General features: G+C 37.8%; 1 protein-coding gene across 16 annotated transcripts in view; it reads left to right on the top strand.

The window, feature by feature from the left end:
• Positions 1–20,802, top strand: part of MAP2K5 (mitogen-activated protein kinase kinase 5) — a 245,996-nt gene that overhangs the window by 106,455 nt on the left and 118,739 nt on the right. For all 16 annotated transcript variants that reach the window (XM_064570255.1, XM_064570254.1, XM_064570250.1 and 13 more), the window contains exon 13: positions 568–616. In XM_064570255.1, the coding sequence (XP_064426325.1) occupies positions 568–616 (49 nt within the window). The remainder of the gene's footprint in view (positions 1–567; positions 617–20,802) is intronic.

The raw sequence follows: 20,802 nt of genomic DNA, 5'->3' as shown, positions 1-20,802 counted from the left end.
GGCCCCAGCACTTGGACAGTATATTTTTACCTTGTCCTGAACACCTTCTTCTCTTTCCTTCACATCAGTTGAATCTGTTACTTAGAGCTCAGCACTTTGGTAAAGCCTTCCTGATTATGGGCAGGAAAAGCAATCTCTGTTCCACCCATTGTCTTCATTAGTTAGCTTTTAAAAAATGTCTTTCCTTAGTCACAAATGTCACGACTTAAAAAAAAAAAATCCACATACAAAAGTATAAGAAGGGAAAGCCTTTCCTCCCTGCCCACACCACCACTGCGAACTTAGTAGATATACTTCCAGGTCATGTTACATGCACATACCTTCCTTTTTTTCATTCATCGTGGCTTATCTTCAGAACATTGTAAGCCCATTAAAGGAAGGAGGGCTGTAGTTTACACATTTGGCATCCTCAAAGAGCCTGGCACAGAAATGGGAGATATGTAATAAACACTTATTGGTTTTCAGAGTTTTAAAGGAAGAATTATGGTTGATAATGATTATATGTTTAAATGTGGAAAATTTCTGATAAAAAATCATCATTGGACTGTTTCTCTTTCTTAAATTTAGGTTGTTAAAGGCCTTACCTATTTGTGGAGTTTAAAGATTTTACATAGAGGTATGTACTGTGCTTACGAGCTCTGAATTAATTTGTGAGGTTGGGTGGGGAGCTCTCCAGATACCTTGCTTTTTAAATAAAATAAATGATCTGATATTTAAGCCAGCTGATATATTTGGTAGTCAAAAAGATGCCTGCTTTATAAATATTTTGCTTATTTTCTCCTTCAGCTACTCTGATTTAGATTATAGGCATGGTATTTTTGTGGATATTTACCAAACATGTAAAAAGGTATTTCATAGTATTTGAAAATAACAGGATCTGATTTTTAATCCTTAACTCTAATTACTGCAAAGCCTTCACTTTTTATACAATTGCATCCCTTATTAATGCTTCAGATATCACCATACACTGGTCCTTAAAAGATTGCTTCACATACCTTGAAAGTAAAGCTTTAAATAAGGAGTTGGTGAATGCATCAAAAATTAGTCTCCCAGTCTATTAACAGAACACTGGAGAAGAATAATCAGGTAACTTGAATGTTGTGAAAGGAACCTCCCTTTGAATTTTTCAGTGTTCCCAAAATGCATGAATTCATTTGGAGCAAATTATTAAGTGAGAAACAGACTATAGCAAAGTAACTTCAGGGCCTCCTATTACTAACAGTACTGGTTGATTTTAACACATCTGCTCAGCCCCACTTTATGCACATTTGGGGAATGCAACAACATACACATTGGATGTGATTAAAGGAAAGTTTTTTTTAAAAAAGGTATAAGCTTTGAGAGAGCACGTAAACAACTGATGCCTTCAACTGTAGTAACACATTGGTCCCTAGGGGTTGTTTTTTGTTGTGTGGTTTTAATATCCTAGTGATTTCAGATTTCTTCTTAAATCCCTCGTCCTCTTTTGAAGAGGAGGTGTGACTTTGGCAAGTAAAACTTGTAGTTCTTGAAGGTGTTTATGTGGATTAAATGGAATCAGGAACCAAATTTTCCCTTAAAGCTCGTCCAGTCTATTTCTAGAGTATAGTTGGTGCAAAATGTAGACATAGGGGGAGTGAGCTGTGTTAGTGTTACTCTTCCTGGGGAGAAGTCATCATGTGAACGCATCTGGTAGGTGAGAAAAGAATGGAGCATTTTCACGACCAAGGTTAAGAGAGAATGGTATTTCTTTTTTTTTTTTTCTTTTTCTTTGTCTTTTTTTTTTTTAGAGAGAGAATGGTATTTAACATAATATGACCTGTATTGCTTCTCTTCCCTGTACTCCTACCTCCCCACACTCACCAACCCATGAAGTGGTAATGGCCATTTTAATAGGAGTTAACACAGTGGTCAGTTCTTGTCATTTTATTGATTTTTATGGACATCTGCTATCCTTTTGACAAAGGAACTCAAGGAAGACATCAATTCTCAATAGCAAAGCCTTCATTAAAAGGACCTTGCCATGGAAATGCAGATGTTACTATTAAAGTGATCCTTAGGATCATCCTATACTCTGGGAATACACCATACTTCTGGCTTATAGTGAATTCTCCCTAGTCATAACTTTCTGTGAGCAATCTTAGAAGCACTTAAAACCATAGTGGATAGGGAAATACTGTTTAGTTATTCTGCAGTTGTTTTTATTTTTTCTTCTTTGCAATCATTGGTTTTAGTCTTACTCTTCGTTTTGGAGAAAAAATTGAATTTTTCTTTGAAGTGGGATCTTGATATACATGTTTCAAGTGGATTTATGCCTGGGATCTAAAAATAAAGTACAGGGTGTACGTCAGATTCCCAGAACAACCATCTGTAATCACTGTGGGCAAGTGTGGTCGACCAGAGCCTCTCAGAGGCAAGTAGGTCCATCCCAGCTCTGGATGCAGCTTAAGCTAAGAAAAGGTTCTTTGGTCAGTTACTGCGGAAGCCTTCACTTTCTATACAATTGCGTCCCTTCCTTTTACTAACATTTCAGATATCATCATACACTGTTCCTTAAGAGAGTGCTTCACATACCTTGGTGGCCTTAGTGGCTTTCCTGATTGAGGACATAAAGTTTTCAAAAAGGAATCCTGAACTTGTACTTCTCTTCTCAGTCTTTGCTGGCCAGCTGAATTCCTAAAGCATCACCCATTGTAAAATGCTCCTAGTTAAGGGAAGATATCCGTGAGGGGCTGAGTGGGGATAGTGGTACAACAAACCCTCCCAAGGGATTTGGGTTTTAAATAAATACCAGTGAGTCAATGTGCATCTGCATCTGTCAGATGGAAAGACTAATGAATTATAGTGCAGGTGAACAATTATTCCCCAGTAATTATGAGTATTCGACTAAAGAAATAATATGCTGTGGTAATACACCTCATTAAATATATTTATATGCTTAGCTTTAGAGTTTCCTGGTTATTCATGGAAACTTTTACCTTCTGGATTTAAAAGCATGTGTTTTTATTTGAAGAGTGGAAGAAGCCAGGTGTCCCTGAAGACTTTTGTGAAGCATTGTAATGAGAAATTTACTCTAGATTGAGTAGTTGTTAACTTAACTTAATATTTTAGAGGTTTTGTCCATATTTAATAACTTGGATTCCATAAAAATAAGATTAAAGATGCCTTTTTATTTACCAAAAAGCTATTTAATTTTCTCCCTGATTAAAAAATTATAGCTTTTTAGATCAGTTCAATCAGGCAATTAAAGATCAGAGCTTCCAAGTTCAGCTAAGGCAATTAAATAGGTAATATACTTGTTTATACACTTTTGCTATATAGGCTTGTTGCTGTACCTTCTTAAAAGCCCATGTACTCATTTTTACTTTCTCTAAATGAATGATGATGGGAATTCTAGCTGAATATGTGTCACATTGTCAAATCAAAGGCAGTGGTCCTTCTGCGGGGGTAGGGGCCGGGTTTGGGGGGGCGCTACAGGTACTGTGAGAACAGAGTAAACGGAAGATGGTGCAGAGAAATGCTCATGAGTGATCTAAGTTTCTTTCTCCTTTGTCTTAGTCTAAGTACCTGTGTTCTTCGATCATCATTTCTTTCCCTACAAATGCTGCCCCTAGAGCCAGGGTCTTGTACTTATGAACACAAATTTTAAAAGATGAAGAAACGGAGATGCGTTCAGTTACCTAATGAGAAGAGAAAAATACTGTTTCTCACATTTAAATGGCTTCCTTGGAATACTGTGGTCCTGGATTTTTAGCCGTAAAACATAAATGCATAAATAGTATCTTTTGGAATTTATAAAACACAGTTAATGACTTCCAGACAAGCTGGTAAAAATTAAGAGTCTTTCCTGCAGCGCATATTCAGTGAGGACCGTAGAGTGGAACGAACTCTGAGCAGCGCAGTGAGACCACCCATCCCACAAGGCTTGTTAGTCTGGCACAGGTTTGTTCCTTTGATATGTATTATGTCCACTGGACTTTTTTTTATGAATTAAAGTATAACAGTTGCTGTTCATAATGGATTATCAAATATTATATTCAATAAGGTTTTTAAAATTTTATTTTTTTTTTTAAGATTTTATTAGAGAGAGCATGGGGGGGGCAGAGGGAGAGAGAGAAGGACAAGCAGACTTCCTGCTGAGTGGGGAGCCCAGTGTGGGACTCAGTCCCAGGACCCTGAGATCATGACCTGAGCCAAAGGCAGACACTTAACCAGCTGAACCAGACAGGTGCCCCATCAGTAAGGTTTTACTGTTGTTTATTTTGTTCTTGTAAAGATTTGGTTGAGATATATATGCAAATGCTAATAATGAGCACAAGTTTTTATTATATAATAACTATGCATTAATCACTTTATCCAGTTTAAGCACATATCACTTCCAGATTAAGCCAGGAAGAGAGTTTATTATTCTTTGCATTACCGGGTCAAAAATTATGAAAACCTTTTCTCTAAGATAGACATGTGGTATCACATGAGGACATAATTATTAAAAATGTTTGAAAGTTCTACCAGGATTAACTACTATGGAAAATTGTCTTTATTAAATAGCACATGTGTGAGCCCTGTAAGCATAGCATGTACTGACTGGGTAAAAACAAAGAAAATGAACAGTGAAAAAGTCTGGCAGACCAGATTTGACATTACAGCAAACATTGCAGCTTAACTTCAAAACACACATCGCCACTAATGAGGTGAGAGCCCTGCATATTAATAAACCTGCAGCTCCAGCCATAGCCATTATTACCCACATCAAACATAAATACAAGATTAACACCTGTGTCATTTCTTTGGAAGATGTGAGAATGCCCTGGCAGTAACTGCTCTCTCTTTCCCTGAGGATAAAAAATAGAAATGGAAGGGTAATGAGAATAGAGCTTAGATTAAGAAAATAAAATTGGCAATCCGGCTTGGGCAATCTTACACAGATGGAGAAGTTTTTAGAAAGAAAAAAACCTAGATAGTTGGTGTCCCAAGACATTTTTTGTATATATGAACCTGGTTCGTTTCATCTGCTTTCTCTAATAGGAGAGTTTTTTAATGTTTTTGTATTATAGATAAATATATTTTTTAAATTTTTAAAAATACTTTATGTATTTATTTGAGAGAGAGAGCACACGTGACACGTGCCAGGGGAAGGGCAGAGGGAGAAGGATTGAATCTCACGTAGAGTCTGCACTGAGCGCAGAGCCTGACACCGGGCTTGATCTCAGACCCCGAGTTCATGACCTGAGCTGAAACCAAGAGTCAGGCGCTTAGCCGACTGAGCCACCCAGGCGCCCCTATATATTTTTTATGTTATTCTGAAGGCAAATGCTATGCAAATAGATTTGTGTTTAGAGAAACTAAGTCTTGTGGTTTCAACATGTTATCTTCTGCCCCTGGCTTTACTTATTATAAATCTGGCCTCACACAGATCTAATTGGTGCTACCTTAGATTCCAAAGTCATGTTGTTGGTTCAGTCATTTAGCAACTATTTATTTAATACCAGGTATGTTCCAGACACTGCTCTAAGTACTTGGAATACATTAGTATAAGAAAAAAAAAAAAAAAAAAGATTCCTACACTCATGGAACTCATTCTAGCAGGGGTAGAACAGGGTTGGCAAACAACCCATAAATAATAAACATAAAAAAGTAAATACAGTGTGTTAGAAGATGGTTAGTAATATGGAGAAAAGAAAAAGTAGATCAAGCTTGGGGCAGCCAAAGGGTAGGTTGCAGTGTTCTCTGGGTAGGCCTCAGAGAGAAGATGAGCCTGAAGCAGAGGCTTGGAGGAGGAGAGGAGCTGGTCAAGTAGGTATATGGGGGAATAGAGCAGAAGACACCAGGTAGGATATGTCTGGAGTGTTCACAGAACAGCAAGGAGGCCAGTTGGGAACTGTTGCAGTAATCCAGGTGAGTTACAGAGGCTCAGATCAGGGAGGCAGTTTTGAAGATAGGGAGATGTGGTCAGATTCTGGACATATTTTAAGTGTAGAATCAATAGACTTTCCTAATGGACTGCTTGCGGGTATTAAGAGAAAGAAAGGAGGCAGGGTTGCTTGAAGTTTCAGCAGTGAATAGTTCAGTGTGCAGAAAAATATTTCCTGCTACTTTTTTCTGTTAAAAGGGAGCCCTTCACTAAAATTAAAGAAAAAAGAGACAATATAAGTGCCGGCAAGAATATGGAGTAACAGAAACTCTCCTGCATTGCTAGCAGGGACATGAAATGGTACAGATGCTTGGGGAAACAGTTTGACACTTTCCTGCAACATGAGCCAGCAGTCTCACTCCCAGTGGCTTGATTCACAGTCCCCCCCAAACTGGAGACAACCCAGATGTCTTTTAGACAATGAATAAACAAGCTGTAGTTAATCCATACAATGGGATACTACTCAGTAATAATAGGGAACGAACTACTGACGAATATCAAAGACTTTATGCAAGGTGAAAGCAATCAGTCTCAAGGGGCTACCTCTTGTGTATTCCACTTGTACGACATTCTGGAAATGGTAAAACTATATGGATAGAAAATGCATGGGTGGTTGCCAAAGGGTGGAGGGCAGGTTGACTATAAAGCTGTGAGGGAATTTTGAGGAGTGTTAGAAATGTTCTATATCTTGATTTTGGTGGTGGTTACACAACTGTACACATTTGTTAGAACACACAGATCTAGGGCGCCTACGTGGCTCAGTCAGTTAAGCATCTGCCTTCAGGTCAGGTCATGATCCCAGGGTCCTGGGATCGAGCCCCACATTGGGCTCCCTGCTCGGTGGGGAGTCTTCTTCTCCCTCTCCCTCTGTGATCTCTCTTGCTTTGCTCTCAAATAAATAAAATATGAAAACAAACAAACAAACAAACATAGATCTATACACCTGGAAAGTGTGAATTTTACTGCAGTGAATCAGACTTTAAAAAAAAAAAAAGGAAGAGAAAGAAGGAATTCTCTTCTCATCAGTGTGGTGGAAACAGTACTTTAGAAAGAAGTTTCCCCTGCCAGAAAGGCAAACCATTCTTTCAAAGAGTTTCGGTGATTCTGTCATTATCACCATACCTCATGGTTCCTGAAAAATCCTATCTATGTTTGGTCTAGCAAATCAGTAGGTTGAAAAAAAAAAATCCCTGATGATTTAAAAGACATTTGCAATGTCAGAGAAAGAGAGAGAGAGAGAAACTTAAAAGTAGCTGTTGTCGTTGACCAGGAATTGGGAGCATCTGGAAATTGGACAAAATTTTCTTTCCTTAGTTAAGCCATTTTTTTCTCTTATATATTAGTAAAGAACTTCAAGTATACAGCACTGACTTGGCCCAATTTAAACAACTTAAAAAGCTTAATTTCTAAGAAGGAATAAAGCTTTGTTTGAATTCTCAGTTCAGTCACACTGATTGACTGCCTCGTTGTGTGACCCTGGAAAGGCAGATCTCTCCTGCTCTCTGGGCCTCAGTTTCCTCTTATATACATTGAAGGGATCGCTAGGTGATCACTCAAGTTCCTTCAAGCACCAGGATTCCATATTCTGTGATCCGGGACAGACGGAAGTATGACAGGCTAGTGAGGTAAGGGAATAAGGCTAATCAGAGAGGTATATGGGAGAAAAAAAGAAAAGATCGGGAATCCCCGAGAGTGAATTATGCTATGAAAATAATAGTAGGAGTAGTAATAGTAATAATAATGAATATTTATGAAGCATTACTCTGTAGCAGACACTGCCCTAAGTGCTTGATTTGTTTAGACTATTTTGTGTTCAAAGTGGGGTATTCCAGGAAGTATGAAATCGTTTAGAACTGAAGATGAGATACTGTGAAATGCAAACAAATAATTGAGAATTAAAGCAGTGTGACTTAGCTAAGAAAATGGATGATTTGGGGGCACCTGAATGGCTCAATTGGTTAAGCTTCTGCCTTTGGCTTAGGTCATGATCCCAGGGTCCTGGGATCAAGGCCCATGTCAGGCTTTCTGCTTAGTGGGGAGTCTGCTTATCCCTCTGCACCCCACCCCCACTTATGCTCAAGCTCGTGCCCAAGCTCTCTCTCTCTGAAATAAATAAAATCTTAAAAAGATAAAAAAAGAAAATAGGTGCTTTCTAAACCAGACTGGTATAATAAAATCAAAAGACATCTTTAAGGGGAAAGGGTTTTTCGACTATAAAGTATACTGAAATGAAGTATTTTCACTAACAAAGAATTATAAAAAGAACATGTTGAGACACAATACAGATGGAAAAAAAAAATTTTTTTAAATCTCTTTATTTTGAAATAATTATAGATTCACAGGAAGTTGCCGAAAAAGGTACAAGAAGGTTCCATGCAAGGGTATTCTTTTTAAGGAAGGAATTTGGAAGAGAATTGGAGGCTGGTAATCCAAAAGAGTATAGGCAGGTAAATGTTATATATATTTGCGAATGCCTTTTACACGAGATTGGTGTAAACTTTAAGATCTAAAAAATGTTAGAAGAATATTTGTATTACATCCTCAAATTATTCTATTTATTAAATGAGAGAAGAAAATGAGATGGTAGAAGTAAAACCTTTGAATTCCTTAGGAAAGAAATGTTGATGTCAAGGTGGCAGTGTTAATACCTTAGTGGATAGTGAAGTTGGGATTTTTGGCAGAAACGAATTAGGGAATGATCATTTGCTGGATAAAGTTGAAAACTAACCTGGTTAATTTTAAGTAACTTAGGAAAAATGTGCGCAAAACTTTCATAGCAGCCTCTTTTGTAGAGATGTACTCCGTGTGTGCTTTCTCATAGGTTACAATGAGCTTTTGACCTAAGCCATATTTTTGCTATCTGGACAGGCAGACACAGCTGTTTTTTTTTTTTAAAAGAACTGCTTGGTGTTTGAGCAACCCAAGTCATTTAGAAAGGAATCCTCTTCAGCTGTGTTTATGTTGAACCTGAGAGGCTGAGAGAGCCACGGTGTGGAGGCTCCTTCCCTGAGCTCTGTGACTGCTTCAGTCACATGTGTCTGGAGGGGCAGTTGTGTTAAGTGAGTGCTAGTGACAGAAGCACAGTTACCTTGGCTCCTGTTTTTAAATCATTTAAATACTGTCCTTTAGCTGTGAATATTAATCACATGCCAATGCTGTAGTAGATCATAACTCACGAACATTTGTGTTTTTGAGAAAAAGAAAGACTTAGCCCATTAACTGAGGTAAACAAACTAGCTTAAAGACTGTGGGTTGTTGGTTTTTCTCCAGCTCTGACAATCCACACAAATGAACGTCTCTACAAATTAAGCCTCCTTCCCCACGTTGGTCATTCATTCTCTTTGCCACGGGTAATCACTGGGAATTTCTGTATTTGTGGCAATGATCTTCAAAAGACAGGAAACCCCATATGACATTACTTAAACGTATTCTTTTAAAAGAATATGTGTCTAGAATGTATAAAGAACCCTGAAAACTCAACAGTAAAAAAGACATGAAGACACATTGCACTGAAGAGGATATACAAATGGCAAATAAGCACATGAAAGGATGTTCAGCATCGTTAGCCAAACTAAAACCACAATGAAATATTACTACATACCTACTAGAATGGCTAAAATTTAAAAATAGAGATAACACCAAATGCTGCCAAGGATGCAAAGAAATTAGATCACTAACACATTGCTGATAGGAATATAAAATAATATAGCCCCAATGGAAAACAGTTTGGCATTTCTTAAAAATTTAAATATGCAACTACCACCCAACCCAGCAGTGGCACTCCTGAGCATTTATCCCAAAGAAGTGAACACTTAGGCTTACACAAAAACCTGTACACAAATGTTCATAGCAGCTTTATTCATAATAGCCCAAAACTGGAACCAACCCAGATGTCCATCAGTGAGTGAATAATTAAATGCTGTACATTTATACTGTATAATACTACTCAGCAGTAAAAAGGAATCTCCAGAGAATTATGCTGAGTGAAAAAAAGCCAGGCACAAAAAGTTACATACAGTATGATTCCATTTTTATAATATTTTTCAAATGACAAATTATAGAAATGGAGAAGAGATTAGTGGTTACCAGGAGCTGAGGAGAATGTTCGGGGCCAGAGAGAAGTAGTGCGGCTAGAAAAGAGTGTGATGACGGACACGTTCTCTGTCTTGATTACGTCAGTGTCAGGACCCCATCTGTGATATTGTACTGTAGTTTTACAAAATGTTACCATGGATAGAAGGTATAAGGATATCTCTGTGTTGTGTCTTAAACTGCATGTCGATCTATAATGATCTGAAAATAAAAAGCTTAATTAGAAGAAATATGTGATCTTTCTATAGTTGTCTGTGTGGGTGGTCTACTTAATCAAAGAGAGTTGTTCTGGACTTAGTTTTTCTTTCTCCTGTGCATCTGTGATAGGATTTATCATAGCAGAGTCATCCCTGTTAGGACATCTCTAACAGGATGAAGAACCGAGGGGAAATACCATGCAGGCCACTTCCCCCTCCCTTTCTGAAATGAGCAGCCTCGGAAGCCTTCGAGGAAAGAGAAGAGATCATGTGCCATACAGAGAAGGAATACAAGTGGGAGAGGGTTGTTAGTCCCACTGTCACCTCCCCTAAAGTCCTTCTACCTTGCTGGGGGTTGGGATTTAGTGTCAATTATTCGATCCCTATGTATTTTGATTCACAGGTTTTTATAGTACCCTAAAGGGAGCCCCTGGCCTTTATGGTGAGCCCTGTCCAACCACCCAGCAGGATGCACTCTGTCTGAGGCCTGATGCATGTTTGATTCACCAAGCCCCTCAGGCAGCTCTGATCATAGCTTTGTCTTGTAGGCAGACCATGAAGTTTAGTAGCTTATCAGAGGAAGACGGAGAACACCTGTGTGATGGTCATTTCTGTTGGTGAGAGGATGGAGGCCACAGTTAATGTGTGGTACTGATTGTATGCCACCACCTGTTTATGAAATGAATAAACTGAATCATAGCTTTTTGGGAATAATGTTTTTCTCCGGGAATTTTTTCTATGAGAAAAAAATTGTACTGTAGTTTTATGTAGCTTCATTGGAAGTTATCCTTTTTGTTTGCCCTTTCTAGTATTAAAGTAAGAGATTTATCCTCAGAACACTCTTCCAGAATGTTGAGCAGTTACAAGACCTCTTCACACCTATTCTTTTCTCCAAAGACCTAGTTTGAGGTGATCAGTCCCATGGAAGTCAAGTCCATTATTTTGCTGTTGGAGTATTAAGTTCCCTCTGGACTGCGTGCAACAATAATTATCATTCACCGAATGCCTTCATATACTACTGTATTAGATCTTTTGTGTATATTATTTCATTCGAACTTCGTGATAGCCTTGCAAGAAAAGTATCATTGTATCCCCATTTTTAGATGAAGAAACTAAGGCTCAGGGCACCTGGATGGCTCAGTCATTGGGCGTCTGCCTTTGGCTCAGGTCATGATCTCAGGGTCCTGGAATCGAGCCCCGCATCGGGCTCCCTGCTCAGCGGGGAGCCTGCTTCTCTCTCTCCCACTCCCCCTGCTTGGATTCCCTCTCTCGCTGGGATAAATAAATAAAATCTTAAAAAAGAAAGAAAGAAAGAAAGAAAGAAAGAAACTAAGGCTGAATAAGGCTAAAGAATTTAGTCAGAAAAAAGGCAATTGGGTTGGTGGTCTAATGGAAGAGCTCTGGTTTTAGTGTCAGACCCAGGTTTAAGTTCTGCTTCTGCCTCTTAATTCAACTTTGCTACGTGACCTTGGATCAGTTCCTTACTCTTTGAGGTCACAGCACTGTGCCTCGTACATAATAGCTATTGTATAGTTCAAATAACGCTTCACAAGAAAAGCAGCAAGACGCTATGTGGGAGAATAGTTAGAACTTTCCCCAGACTTTCCTCCTTCTCTGCTTTTCTGTGAGAAGTGGAAAAATCTAAAATAAAACATCTGAAGATCAGCCAGCTATTCAGTGCCAAAGCTGGGATAATAGTCCAGCCGATAAATTCAGTTGCAGTATATCTTATAAATGTAGTACAGTTTGTTAAGGCTTAAGACTTAGGATTAGAGGGGTACCTGGGTGGCTCAGTCAGTTAAGCATCTGACTTTGGCTTGGGTCCTGATCTCAGGGTCTTGGGATCAAGCCCCCCATCAGGCTCCTTGCTCAGAGAGGAGTCTGCTTGTCTCTTTCCCTCTCCCTCTGCCCTTCCCCCCCCACATGTGCTCTCTGTCTCTCTCTCAAATAAATAAATCAAAATCTTAAAAAAAAAAAAGAGTTAGGATTGGAGACTCTAGTTGTGTAGCCCTAGGCAAGTAATTTTATTAATTTGAGCCTCAATTTATTCATCTGTAAAATGGAGCTAATATTTATCTCAATGGTTATAATGAGAACTAAATGAGTTAATAATGCATATGATGATAATGCATTTAGCTCAGTGTTTGACATATACAAGTACCACAGAGGTATTAGCTGCTAGAATTTTTATTTCTTTTCTTTTTTTTTTTTTTTTAGGGGAGGGAGGGGCAGAGGGAAAGGGAGAGAGAATCTCAAGCAGGCTCCACTCAGTGCAGAGCCTGACATGGGGCTCAAATTTAAGAGTTGGTCGCTCAACCGACTGAGTCACCTAGGCACCCCTAGAATTTTTAATTTCTTTTAAACAATTTACTAGAGTTGGTCTTGTGGACATGCTGCCTCAAGTGAAGTCTACAATCAAAATGCATCTTACAGTTTATTTATGCATTTAATGTAGTATTCCATTGCTTTCTTTCCTTTTTCACTGAAAAGCTTTTGTAGTCAGTAGGAGTCTTAGAATTCGTGGTGTCTTAGATATGGGGAAGTAGGTTCCTCCAGAGCTGGGGCAGGATATATGTCCCTTCCGAGTCTCAGGAGCTTGTTCTTCCACACCTGCTCTTTCTTACACACTGACCAGAATATGTACATATTGCTAGGTAGGAATCTAAAATACACTATGCTAGAAGGGAACCTCTTTTACTTACTGTGAAAGGATTGAGGGAAGGCAACAGCCGTTTTGCCCTTGGTACCAGCCTTGTAAATGCTGCGTGTCTCTTGCCTTTCTCATACATGAAGGGGAAAACCAGGTTTGTTGTCTCCATTCTGAACGGAATCATGAGACTCTAGATAATAGCTGCCATTTCAGATAGCTAATTATACTGCTTAATTTTATTTAAGGCTTTGCAAGAATCTTTGGATGACCTACCCTTTATTACGTGATGGAGTGATTAGAATAACTTTTATATTGCATTGTGGTTTTCTCTTATGTGCGTTCCTGTTGTGCACAGATGAATTTGTAATGCAGAATGTCGGCATAGTCTATATTGTACCTGCTGTTCTCATTCATTAGAATGCAGTCCCCAAGAAATAACTAGATAGATACATTAGTTGTTGTCTTTTCATAAGACAATTAAACATAATGAAAGGAGGTTCCTGCAGCACCCTTGGAACAGTGCTAGGAGAGGGTACCAGGAGGGGAGACCTGCTAATGTGTCCTCTGGCTCCTGGCAAACTGAGAGTGGCTTCCTGGCATGCAGGCAAAACCGTGTAATTGCTTTATGGAGGGAAGAAGTTGAAGAGAAGTTTATTTCTGCTCTCATGTCATCCACAACAGAGCCACGTACCATATTTCAAAACTGAGACCACGTAAATTGTAACCATGCGTATTTCTAAAAGTGAAGCTTACACATGAAAGCATAGAGCAAATTAAATATTTTAAGTATAAAACAAGAACAGATACCAAAAGGGAACAGAAGTAGCAGATACCATCAGCACTTGATATGAATAGATCACAGCAAAAAGGGAATCCTCGATTTGTGTGGTTTTCTTTTTCTGACAGGAGAAAACGTGGTAGCTTGTACAAAGTCAACATTTTCTTTGGAGCTAATCTTACCAGAAAATTGACACGTAGATCCCTATACAAAGCACATTGGGGAACTCCAACTATAGTTTAGTGGAAGTGCTTTTATTTATCTGTTTTGAACAGCCCCCTTGGCACCCAGCCGTTTTGTGACTGAGGGTAGCCTCCCACTCTGACCCCTGATTGTGTTGGGAGCTGGGGCTGGGCTGTGGGCGGCAGGGCCTTTTGTGAAGAGCTGCAGAAAGCACATGCTCTTGTGGGCTCCGGTCTTTATTAGCAGGCTTCAGCTTGATGCTGTTTTTGTGGATTGTTTAATGGCTAATTGATGCAGCATGTGTCAAGATAGTTTCCTGCATGAGGCGGTTATGGGTGGCAACATGGGTTGTCTCAACATGATACCAATTTCCACAGTCAATTTGGTCAAGTCAGTAAAAAAAAAAAAAAAATGAGTCAGTCCAGCCTGAAAATCAGAGCAGTTTCTGGAGGTCTTTGAGGCAACCAGGGTTGGTTGACCAAATTTTTCATGTTTGAACCAGTTGTTTTCACATTTTGTATACATAGCCTTAGTCATTTGGGGAAATAGTCTTAAAACACACAGAAGTGACACTTAAAAATTCGTGTCTTTAAATATTTATCATCACAATCAGGCCTTCTAGTGATACCAGTTTTGAGAGGGAATAACCATTTTGCCATTGGTGTATAGTATATGATCATTGTAATTAACTGATGTTTCATATTTTGTTATCAGTAGAGTAGGAGAGTGACCACGGTGACCACAAAGCACCTGACACACTGTGGAGAGTAAGTCAAATTGTGTTTTGAGGCTGGTTTTTTAAGCAGTTTTATTGATCTGTAACTTACATATCATAAAACTCACCCATTTTAAGTGTATGATTCAGGGATTTTTAGTAAGTTACAGAATTGTGCAACTATCCCCATAATCCATTTTGGAACATTTCCACCACCCCAAAAAAGTCCTCATGCCCATTTGCAATCAGTCCCTGCTCCCAGCCCCAGGGAACCACTGATCTATTTTCTGACTTTATAGATTTGCCTTTTCTGGACATTTTATAAAAACAGAATCATACAATATAAGATTTTTTTTTTTTAAGTAAACTCTATCCCCAACATGGGGCTCGAACTCATGACCCTGAGATCAAGAGTTGCATGCTCTACCAACTGAGCCAGCCAGGCACCTCAATATAAAATCTTTGCTATCTCACTTCTTTCACTTAGCATAATGTTTTTGAGGTTGGTGGTATCATATGGTATCATATGTCATCCTTTCCTTTTTATTGCTGAATAATAATCTGTTGTATGGATAGATCACATTTTATCCACCCATTTGCTAGTAGACATTTGGATTGTATCTAGTTTGGGGCTATTATAATGCTGTTATTCATATACAAGTCTTTATTTGGTTCTCTGTTTTCATATCTCTTGAGTAGATATGTGCAGGTGGTTACTATCTTTAAATATTTGTAATCAGTGAATCAGGTCATCTGGTACATACCACTTTTGAGAAGGAATAACCATTTTACTATTGATCCATAGTTTATGATCATTGTAGTTAACTGATGTTTCATATTTTGTTAAGGATAGAATAGGAAAGAGAGGCACCTTGGTGGCTCAGTTGGTTAAATATCCAACTCTTGATTTCGGCTCAGGTCGTGATCTCAGGGTCATGGGATTGAGCCCCACATCAAGCTCCATGCTCAGCATGGAGTCTGCTTGTCTCTCTCCCTCTGCTCCTCCCCTGCTCATGCTCTCTCTCTGACTCTCTTTCAGATAAATAAAATATGGGGTGCCTGGGTGGCTCAGTCGGTTAAGCACCTGCCTTCAGCTCAGGTTATGATCTCAGGGTCTGGGATTGAGCCCTGCATCGGGCTCCTGGCTCAGCGGGGAGTCTCCTTCTCCTTCTCCTGCCCCTCCCTCCCTGCTTGTGTTCTCTCTCTCTCTCTCTCTCTCTCCCTCTCTCAAATAAACAAAATCTAAATGATAAATTAAAATTAAAATCTCTTAAAAAAAGAGTAGGAAAGTGACCACAAAGGTTATGTGGTAAGTTTATGCTTAATTTTTTTTTTAAGATTTTATTTATTTATTTGACAGAGACACAGCAAGAGAGGGAACACAAGCACGGGAAGTGGGGGAGGGAGAAGCAGGCTTCCCGATGAGCAGGGAGCCCGATGTGGGGCTCAATCCCAGGACCCTGGGATCATGACCTGAGCCGAAGGCAGACGCTTAACGACTGAGCCACCCAGGCGCCCCTCCTTAATTTTTAAAGACACTTTCAGGCTGACTTTTATTCAGTTAGAGGCTCCTGTAGAAAACTCTCTACTTTTAGCTTATATGTTGAGGTCCAGCTCTGTTACAGGCACTGCTAAGCACGCAGTCCCACTCAGTTTTCCTAACAACCTTGTCAGTGTAAGAAGATCAGATATCACCCATAATCTTATACATCATATGTACCTGAGCACATGCACACATGTACAGTTGCACACTTTCCGTGTCATCTCTGTTTCCTCTGACAGGATCTGACCACAGAAATCCATTCCAAATCTCATAAAAATCTATCTGCATAAAATGACTAAATTTTTTTCTAAAATGAAAAAAGATAAGAAATACCTGATTTAAAAATGGGTCACTTTGCATTGTACCTTTATCTCAGTTTCTCCAATATGATATTGACCTCTTGGCCAAGATAGATTAAAATCAGACTGCTGCGAGTTAGGGAACACCAAAACATATTTTATATGTAATGCAAACAGCGTTAGAGTTAATTTGGTTTTTCACGAAAGCCTTATGTTTTACATTAGATGAAGCTTATTTCTTTTTAGTGGTATGAAGAGGACCTGTAATTTTGCACACTTCATTTGTATTTTCTTTGAGAAAATGTCTCAGTTAAAATCAATGCCCTACTATTCATTTAAGCTCCCTTGCCTTCAATAAAACTAATTGATAAACCCTAATAATTAATGGCCTGATTAAACCAAAATGACTTACATCTGCCCTGATGATTGCCATTTATAATCAGTTACTTTAATGACTCATCTTTTTTGTGCTTTGCTTATAGAAGAAGGGCTATGGTGTTTTTAAGTAAGCTGAATAAAAAACTATATGCTTTCAATTGCTGTTTGTTTTCCATAACTTGAGACTGCATTAAAATAAGCATAAATACTCCTTAAAAGAAACTTTCTGCCTAATCTGTCATGTTTATGGCTTGGAGTGAAGTTGAAAACAAACCAGAAAAAAACACTTCAGTATTCCTGGAGTGGGTCTCAAGAGTTGTAGAATTTGCATGTTTTAAATGAAAACTTGGAAGTAATAAGTTCGGTGGCTATATACTAGGAATATATATATTGGACTATTTTATTTAGATGAAGTAAAACTTAAATTGAAGGAGCCATACTCATTCCAACGTTTAAAAGAGATCCCATTTGTGTATGTGTTGTGGTGAGTGCTGTGTATTGTGTAAGACTGATGAATCACAGACCAATACCCCTGAAACAAATAATACATTATATGTTAATTAAAAAATTTATATCAATAACAAAAAAATAAATAAATCCTAAAATCACAAAATAAATAAATGAAGTTTTATGATTAAAAAAAATGAAATCCCATTTGCTTCAAATTCTGCCAAATGAATTAAGATTTAGCTTAACTAAATAGAGCCTTAATATTATACCCTATTTCAAAAAAGGATTTGAGGGGCGCTTGCCTGGCTCAGTCAGAAGAGCATGTGACTCTTGATCTTGGGGTTGTGAGTTGGAGCCCCACATTGGGTGTAGAGATTACTAAAAAATAATAATAATAATAAACTTAAAAAAAAGATTTTAGGCAGCTTATGATATCAGGTCAAAACAATGAACAAAAGATAAATGACAAGAATTTTAAAATAAAGAGATATTCCCACTTCTGCCCAGGAAGCAATCACTGGTATGGGACTTGTCATCCACCAAAAACAACTAGGAAACTGGACAAAATTTATTAAACATCTGTTCATTACAAACATTTCAGGACTATGATCCCTGAGAAAAGGTAACAGATGAAGTGAACTCTGTAATCACCCAAGCTTTCTGCCTTGACACAGTTTTTGGACTGCAGCATGGGGAGAGGGGACCCAGACAGAGCCCAGAGGCCTTACTGAGCTGAAGAGACAGAGTTTGGAGATCAAGAAAGCCAAAATGGCTAGAAGTTACAGGGCAGAGCCCTAAAGAGGCAGGAATTATGCTGTATTAGAGTCTCCTTAAGTCTTTAGCCAAATATCAACCTCTGCATTCATAGGTGAAGTCTTACAAAGCTAGACAAAGAACTACTGTCTGGGAAAGAATATTTCTGGGGAACTATAAGCTAAACAATTCCCAAAGCTTTTACAGGGTTGGGAATTTTTTTAATTCGAGTTAGCCAGAGTGGAGAGACCTTGTTGAATACATTGGAGTATTCAAAAGAGACTTTTTAGAAGGGTAAATAGTGGGACTAAACTAGCCCTACAGTAGTGGTTACTCTAGGCTCTCCATGAATAAAGACTCAAAAATAAGCTTCAAAATGATCTGGCTATCTGCATATAAGTTAACTACCTGCCAGTATCAAGTTTGACACTCTTTAAAGGATTACAATAAGTTCAAAATTTAACAATGTAAGATTCACAATATCTGGCATCCAAATAAGAATTAGTAGGTGAACAAAGAATTTTTCTGATAATGGATGAAAGATCATAACCAAGAGAGGAAAAAAAATCAATATGAACAGGACCCCTCACCCCCCCACACACACACCATGAGATAATGGACTTAGCAGATAAGGACTTTAGAACAGTTGTTATAAACATTACAAGTATATTCAAGGATCTCAAGGGAAACATGAGCACTATGAGGAGAGAAATGGAAGTTCATAAAGAATCAAGTGGAACATCTAGAGATGAAAAATAAAATATCTGAAATAAAAATTTCACATGATAGATTTAACAGTGGAGTAGACACTACAGAAAAAAAAAATCAATTATATTGATGTTAGAAATACAGAAAATATCCAAAAATACTAGAAAGAAAAGAGAGACCAAAAAAAAAAAAAAATTCGCACAGGCTCAGTGACCTTTGAGACAGTATCAGGAAGTCTAGGATATATGTGTAACTGGAGTCTCAGAAGGAAAGGAGAGAGAAAAAGGAACAACAAATAATTTGAAAAAAATAAAGACTCCAGACCTTCCTAATTTGATGAAACCCATAAGCCTGTGGATCTAAGAAGTTCAACAAACCCTACAGGATAAACACAAAACCATACCAAAGTGCAACAGAATAAAAAATTTAAAAACCAGTGATTTAAAAAATCTTTAAAATATTTAGAGAAAACAAAATAAGTAGAACAAAGAAGAAGAGGAAGAAGGAAGAAGAAGAATGATGGCAGACTTCTTGTCTGAAGCTATGCAAACTACAAGATAATGGAAAGACATCCTTAAAATGTTGTGTGTGTAGGGGGCAACCTTATCAATCCAAAATTCTATGTTTAGTAAATATACTTTTCAAAAATAACAGCAAAATAAGACTTCCTCAGGCAAACAAAGCAGAGAAGAAAATTTTACTTATTGCCAATAGACCAACATTATAAAAAAAAATGTTGAAGTTATTGAGGCAGAAGGAAAATGATACCAAATGGATGATTAGGCCTACACAAAGGGATAAATAGCACTAGAAATGGTAAAAATGTAGACATATATAAATTTTTCTCACTTTTAAATTTAAAAGATTAAAGCAAAATTAAAGACAGTGTAGTGTGGAGCTTATAGCATATGTAGAGAAAAGATATGTGATAGTAACACAAAGGATGGGAGGAAGAAAATGGAAGTGTATTGTTGTAAGTTCTTACATTACAAATGAAACACCAAATATTACTTGAAAGTAAACTGAGAAGTTAAAGAAACATACTGTAAATCCTAAAACAACCGTTAAAAAAAAAAAAAAAGCTTCAAACGGGCTGGCAAACCTTAGCCCACAGGCCATTTGCTCACTGCCTATTTTTATAAACAAAATTTTATTGGAACACAGCCATACCCATTAATTTATGTATTGCCTATAATTGCTTTTGCACTACAGCAGTAAAATTGAGTAGTTATAACAAAAACCATATGGCCCTCAAAGCCTGAAATATGTTTTTTTACAGAAAAGGTTTGTCAACCTCTGGCTTAGAAGTCCATAGTAGAGATCAGTGGAATGATAAAAAGAACCCAACTAATCCAAAAGAAAGCAAGGAGAAAAGAAAAAGAGAAACAAAGAACAGATGGGACAAATAATGAGATGGTAAGGTTGAACTCAGCCATATCAGTAATTACATTAAATGTAAATGGTCTAAATTCTCCAATTAAAAGCACAAATTGTCAGACTAGTTAAAAAAAACAAGACCCAACTGCGTACTGTCTTCAGCATATCAACTTTGAATATTAATGGTAGATATACCATCTAAACACTCACCAATTATTATAGGATTCATAATGTATGTAGAAAAGGCAAAAACAGAAACTTGTCAGTGGTTGCCAGAGGTCAGGGAGGAGTTGACTATGAAAGGGCACAGAGAACTTTCTGGGGTCACATACATGTTTCATATCTTGATTGTGGTGTGGATACATGGATGTATACATTTGTCAGACTCATCAAACTATACGTTCAAAATGATTGCAATAAAATTGGTGTTTTAAATGAATAAATTGATTTTAAAAAGTAAAATAAGAGAAGAAATTTCTCTTCAGATATTTTTAACTGGACAGTAGTTAAATCAGAAGCAATACAGGAAGTTATGTTAATCTTTTCTAAATGCTGGTCTGAAGACCAGGCTTTGTTAGTTTGGCTTCTAATTCAGTAGATCTGAGGTGGAACTCAAAAGTTGGCTTTTGGTTTTTGTTTTGGTTTGGTTTTTGTTGTTTTTAAATGCACAGCCAAGTTTGGGAAGCTCTTTAGTTGCATGATTCTCATTGTTTTTATTATAGGAAGCATGCCAATTATTCAGGAAGAGAATTCCATTTCAATTATACATAACCAGTGTTGTTATCCTGA

Source organism: Mirounga angustirostris, unplaced genomic scaffold (genome assembly GCF_029215605.1).
Source record: "Mirounga angustirostris isolate CCGP_5_RB_7025 unplaced genomic scaffold, mMirAng1.0.hap1 SCAF_9, whole genome shotgun sequence".
NCBI lineage: Eukaryota > Metazoa > Chordata > Mammalia > Carnivora > Phocidae > Mirounga > Mirounga angustirostris.
The sequence above is the reverse complement of the archived record's forward strand: the minus strand, read 5'-3'. Positions and strand labels throughout refer to the sequence as shown.